The 6,000-nt window shown below is 46.0% G+C and overlaps 1 protein-coding gene across 2 annotated transcripts in view; it reads right to left on the reverse strand.

Annotated features, from left to right (window-relative positions):
- Positions 1 to 4,451, reverse strand: part of ASCC2 (activating signal cointegrator 1 complex subunit 2) — a 41,058-nt gene extending 36,607 nt beyond the window's left edge. For both annotated transcript variants that reach the window (XM_032768281.2, XM_032768275.2), the window contains exons 1-3: positions 4,376 to 4,451; positions 1,230 to 1,329; positions 81 to 239 (exon numbers count right to left, since the gene is read on the reverse strand). In XM_032768281.2, coding sequence (XP_032624172.1) covers positions 81 to 239; positions 1,230 to 1,310 — 240 coding nt within the window. In that variant the 5' untranslated portion in view covers positions 1,311 to 1,329; positions 4,376 to 4,451. The remainder of the gene's footprint in view (positions 1 to 80; positions 240 to 1,229; positions 1,330 to 4,375) is intronic.
- Between the last annotated feature and the right edge of the window lie 1,549 nt (positions 4,452 to 6,000).

Genomic DNA, 6,000 nt, shown 5'->3' on the forward strand with positions numbered 1-6,000 from the left:
AGACACATAAATTAAACCTACTTATTTTTCTAATCACTCACATACACAGGGTTTTATTATTATCTATTCAATAACATTACCTGGCACCAAAATTTATCATGAGGCAAAGCCAGAAGCCAGTTCAAATCATCTGCAATGAACTTTGCTCGTTCCAAGAACTCCTCCACTAGAGCAGGGTCTCTGACTTTAGGGGGTGGTTTATATAGCACAAAAGACCGATCAGCTTTCATTTCCGGATGCTACAGAAAGCAAAAAGACAATATGTTAACAAACAAGGGACCAAGCAACAAGAATTCCTCTGAACCATTTATGCAGCCAGGGAAATCTCTCATATTTTTAGAAAACCGGTGTGTGGTTATCAGAAATCCATCCTCTTATGTTCACTTGCAGTTCTCCTTGCTCTTTAATCTTTAAAACACTGCAAATCAGTGTGGTTCTGCATCATCCTTGTTTTTCAATAATATTTTCAGAATCCTGTAGTTCAGTACATGTTGCTCCTTGTATCCCATTCAGATAAATAGCTGACAAGCAACTCCCACACCTCCAAAACAAACAGCAGCAGCTCAAAGTCATTCCTTTGAAATGTTTCTCCCTTTCAATACTGATGCTTGAGCACCTTCCAGAGTCAAGCTGATTGAACTATCCAGCACAGAAATTACACTGAGATCTGACTTCAGCCTGTGGTTGCAAATCCACATGGGCGAGCACACAGAATGTGGTGACATAGAGGAACCAACACTGATTCTCCACCTCAGAGTTAAACTTCTAAACTGAGTTTCAAATATTTCTCCACTACACGAATATCAACACTACCAATCAAGCAACTCTCAGAGTGAAGACTATGTTTACAATAAACTTGGATACACCACTGAGCCCCAAATAGTTTCAATGCACTATTGGGGGGAGGGATAGCTCAGCAGTTTGAGCACTGGCCTGCTAAAGCCAGGACTGTGAGCTTAATCCTTGAGGGGGCCATTATAGGAATCTGGGGCAAAAACCTGTCTGGGGACTGGTCCTGCTTTGAGCAGGGGGTTGGACTAGATGACCTCCTGAGGTCCCTTCCAACCCTAATAATCTATGAACATACAGACTTCAAATAAAGCCTCCTCCTAGGGGAAGCTGTTTGGGTTTCACTGTATTTTTGTTCCAGAGCCAGTTTTGCTAAAGTCACTTCTTGAAATGAGAGAACAATTTGTTGAATGTTTTCATTCAAAAACAACATAGCTCACCAATGCTGGTAAAGTCCTCAGTTTCCCTGTCTTTGGTTCCGTCTCTGTCAGCTGGAGTTCATCCAAGGGCAATACTGGCATTGTGCAGAGATCTCTCTGTCTTTGGCAAATACCAACATAAAAGCAGTATGAGGAAATGTTTACAAAAACAATTAAGCAACAACAAAACAAGACAGGTTATAGCCTTATATAAAATGCAGCCCTAGAGGCTGGAAGCACATCAATACAAAGGAAACCTTTATACCACCAAGCATCAGATTTCAGGAGATATCCAAGGATTAGGTGCATAGGCCACAGAAAAAGCACAGTGCCCCTTGACTTATAGAGTACAGCCGTATTTTCTTTACAGCATTTACACCAAGCAGTCACAAAGATATCCACAGGAGCACCAAAAAGAATTTTTGTTGGTGTAGTTTCTTTTATTAAATGACTATATACATAATATATATATTTTAAGGACATGAGATTAGACTAGAAAAGATGTTCTAGCTTTCACCTTTCTTCTATCCCCATTGCTTGTTTGATTCTGTACAAGCCCCTGTATTCTCACAGAACTGTTGTTATAAAATTAGTTCTATTAAATGAAAAACCTTCCTAAGGCAATTCAAAAGAAGATGTACCATTAAAAACATCCTTAAAAATCTCAAATATTAAAAAGCTTGGAAAACACAAGCTCAACAAAGCTTTTGTTATTTAATTTCTGTGGTTTTATAAAAGTATGATCATTTATTGCAAATATTGTTAAAAAGTTGTATTCACGTTAAAGTTTAAGACCCTGATCCTGAAGTTAGATCAATGCCTGTGGACCCTTAACCTCAGGCAGAACCACATGTATGCCACGTTCACCCACATGGATCCAAATGCAGCATCCAAGCATGAGCTGGAAATGACAGACTCCGTGGGTATATCTACACCACAGCTCTAAGTGAACCTCTGGCCCAGACAGATAGACTAGTAGGGCTCAAGATAGTGCACTAAAAATACCAAAATGGATGTTCCAGCTCAGGCTCAGAAGCCTTGGGGTCTGATGGGCTTGAGAGCCTGAGGTTCCACCTGTGCCAGAACATCCACATTGCTATTTTTAGCACACTTGCTTGAGCCCAGCTAGGGTGGATCTGTGTACTCATGCTAGGAGACTTGCTCTCAGGCGCAGTGTAGACATGCCCTGAAGGCTGAGACTTTTGTCTATTTGTTGGTGTCACTAAGCATAACCCTAAGTAACTTAAAAAAAGTGGAAGGCAATAAGAATATGGAGTCTTCCTGTTTAGGCCTCTGGCGAGCAAAAGTCCTTCCATGTTTGAACTCTAATCGACCTTAGAGGCTGGCAGATGGGAAAGGCCAGGAGTAACAGCCATTATCAGTTGCAACAGTTCTAATTGGTCTAAAGCAGAAATAATGAGGCCTGTGCACCTTTAGCAGAAGGACAAGATAACTTGCAGAAGGAAAACTTACTAATAAGCTGCCACGGCCAAGATTACTTAATGCACCTGCGCTTACGTACACTGCTTTCGGGGAGGAGGAGGAGGGGGAGAAGAAAGAGAAAGAGAAAAAAAAAACTTATAAAAGGGAAAAGCTGCTTGTATTAGTGGTGCTGGATCTGAGGCACGCTAAGTCTCCCAGCACGCTTTGAGATCTCAAATAAACTTGTGTTTGTTTCTCCACCTCGGTGTGTTTATTGGAGCTAAGACTCCGGGCACGGACCACGTTGTTTGCCTCAGCGCCTAATCTGCCTCACACAATATTGTCATCTGAAAATTTAGATGACAAAACCTTTAATGTTTAACCTTTTATAATAATTGATCTTATGACAAAAGGATTTCTTATAAAATCCATTTAACAACAAAATATTTCACCATGCTAATCCCAATATACAGCCACTGTGGTAACTGGGGGGGAGGGGGAAGAGGAGAACTAGTTATAGATTCTAAAGCAATTAAAATGGTAAAGCTTCCCACCACTGTTTTAAAAATAAGCTATGTAGGAATTTTCACTTTCTCTGAAAATCACCGAGGCTGAACAACACAAGATATTGTTTTTTATTGTGAAACAAATGAACTATTTAGTCTTCAACACAAAATCAGTTCTGGACTTACGTTTCTAAAAACTGTTTTTAAAAATCTACTATACACACCTTTAAAAAAACAAACAAACAAAAAAAAAACAGCAGCCCTGATTTCTTGGTGCTAAACCCAAGAACTCCAGCTTAGGTCAGCAGGAGTTATGGATGCTCAGTACCTATGAAAGTTAGGCTGCCGACAATAGATTGCTGAGCTAAAAATGAAAAGGAGGGGCCAAATTATCTTGAACTATGGAGCACCCCCAGGATCAGGCAAGACTACTAACATATGCATTTTCCTGTGAGCTTTAGTCTAAGCCTTGAGGACACAACTCCCTTTGTATAGCTTTGGGCGCTATCAGCAGATGGAACTAGCGTAAAAGCCGAGCAACTGTGACAAGTAGAGACTGAATTGCTTCAAGTGAGTGTCTTAGTCCTGTCACCCGAAGCGCTGTTATTCATCTATTCTCTGAGGGATCCCAAGGGACGTACCCTTAGGTGCAGAGGACAGGAGATACCTGTGGGACAAGATGTCACATTGGCCTCACATGCTACATCAATAACACACAGTGCTGATTAAAATGAGGACTTGGTGGTACAGCTCAGTGACTTGTGAAAGTGCTGCAAACCTGCCCTGATGTTACACAGATCACACATATTGTTAAAGAAACACCCCCACCCACCATTCCCGTTCCCTCCACATGCAGACATTGCCCCCAACTCCTTCAGTGTCCACTTCGCCCAGCCATCCCAACTCCCCCCCGACTGCCCCCCGACCCACCTCGCTGCCCCCAACTGTCCCACTGCCCCCAACCTCCCATAGCCCCCAGGCACTGCCCCCCGACCCACCTGGCTGCCCCCAACCGTCCCCAGCCCTCCCACAGGCATGTCCTCAACCACCTGGCTGCCCCCCAACTGTCCACAGCCCCCAGCCCCCCACGCACCAGCACTACCCCACCCACTCGTGCCCCCAACTGCCCCGACCCACCTCGCTGCCCCAACTGTCCCCCAGCCCGCCCCGGCACCGCCCAGTCAGCCCCACAGGCACCGCCCGAGCGCACCCAGCGGGGCCCCGCAGCCGCGCACTCACCGTCGCTCGGGTCCGTTACGGCGACTCCAGCTCTGACACCTCAGCCCGCCTCACCCGGGCCTGACACTTCGGGGTCAAAGTGCGCTTCCGCCCCAGGCAGGAAGCGCGCTCGTGGCTGGCGGGTCCGCTCGTTCCCTCGGGCCTGGCTCCCGCCGGAGCCCGGCCGCCCCTCGCTCTCCCCCGGCTGGACCCAGCGCCCCTCCGGAGGCGGCTCCGCCCCGCCCACGGCCCGGGGCCCTGGCCCCAGTGAAGCGCGGGGTGAGGCCGCCCCGCCCGAGTGCCGGGTTCTGAAGAGGCTCCGCGCGTCGCGCCTGCAGCACTGATCCTGGCTGTGCCCAGGGCTGCGGCGCCTCTGTCCGGGGGCAGCCTCCGCTCGCTCTGCGGCCCTCTGAAGATGAGGTCGCTGCATCTCCCGCATCATCCAGGGCAGGCGCAGCCTTTCTGCTCGTGGGCGGTTGCCAGCGGGGCCCGTGGGTGAGCCCTGGCACCGCTGCTCTGCTTTGCTGTTGCTGGAAAGGGAACACAGCCTGGAACACATGGCTGCCTCTGCACCTGACTCAGAGAAGGACGGAGCAGGGCCTGTGATGGGCACTTCGCTTCCATGTATCTCATCCCTCAGATCGTGTCAGCAACCATCGGGTCTGGTGCCATTGGTAACAGATGTCTCTCTAGAATGACATGATTAGCTGGGCTTTCAGTAGCCAGTAAATCATTAAGGGGCTTGATTCAGTGCCAAGGAAAGTCAATGGGAGGCTTGTGCTTTTTCCTTGTGCACCAGGGTGGTAGCACTTTCCCAGAGCTGTAACACCTTACTGAATGAAACAAACAGTCTCCAGCACCATGCTAGCTGCATGAATAATGCTACCTAACTTCAAAGGCTTAACTGCTTCACTCCTGCTGAATATGCCTGGTATGTGAGCAAAACCCATGGTTACAATTGTTCTATTGTACTAAATGCTTCATGATGTTGTGGTGTGTTTTCAGTCCCAGGTTAGAACAACAGCAAAATGTTGCAACAGGGATGCAGGAATGGAGCATCAGCTGCAAAGTAGATAAGACGTTATGTAATATAATAAAAGTAGATTTTTACAAAAAAGGATGGTTAGATTTTTTTTCCTGTGGAAGATGACAATGTAGCTTGTAACTTATCCTTCTGAGTCTTTTCCAGTTCACTGGCAATGGGAGGGCTCTGAGTATAGCAATAATTTGTACATGGATAGTGCGTTCCACGTGAGGATCTCAAAAGTACTTTGCAAACTTGAGTAAGTTAAACTTCCCAGCCCACATGTGGTGGGAGAGGCAAGTATCACAATATGTAGAGAGAATAAATGAGGCCCAGAAAATGTGATTTGTCTAAGTTCACACAAAAGTCCATGCCAGAGTAGGGAATACAGCCTAGAACTTCCATGTAATCTTTGTGTGTAAGAGCTTGTGTACACGGGAAAGTTATACCAGTATAAGGTAAGATGTGAATATAAACCAGTTTAGTTATACTGCTATAACCCCTTTTGTTTAATATCAGAGGGCTGCCTTTGCTTTAGCTTTTGTTGGCCAAGAAGGATTTTAAACTAAATCAAATCAAGCCACTCTTATTGTGGAATATCTGGGCATATAGGAGTGGATAC

The sequence above is a fragment of the Chelonoidis abingdonii genome, chromosome 22, assembly GCF_003597395.2.
Source record: "Chelonoidis abingdonii isolate Lonesome George chromosome 22, CheloAbing_2.0, whole genome shotgun sequence".
Taxonomy (NCBI): Eukaryota; Metazoa; Chordata; order Testudines; family Testudinidae; genus Chelonoidis; species Chelonoidis abingdonii.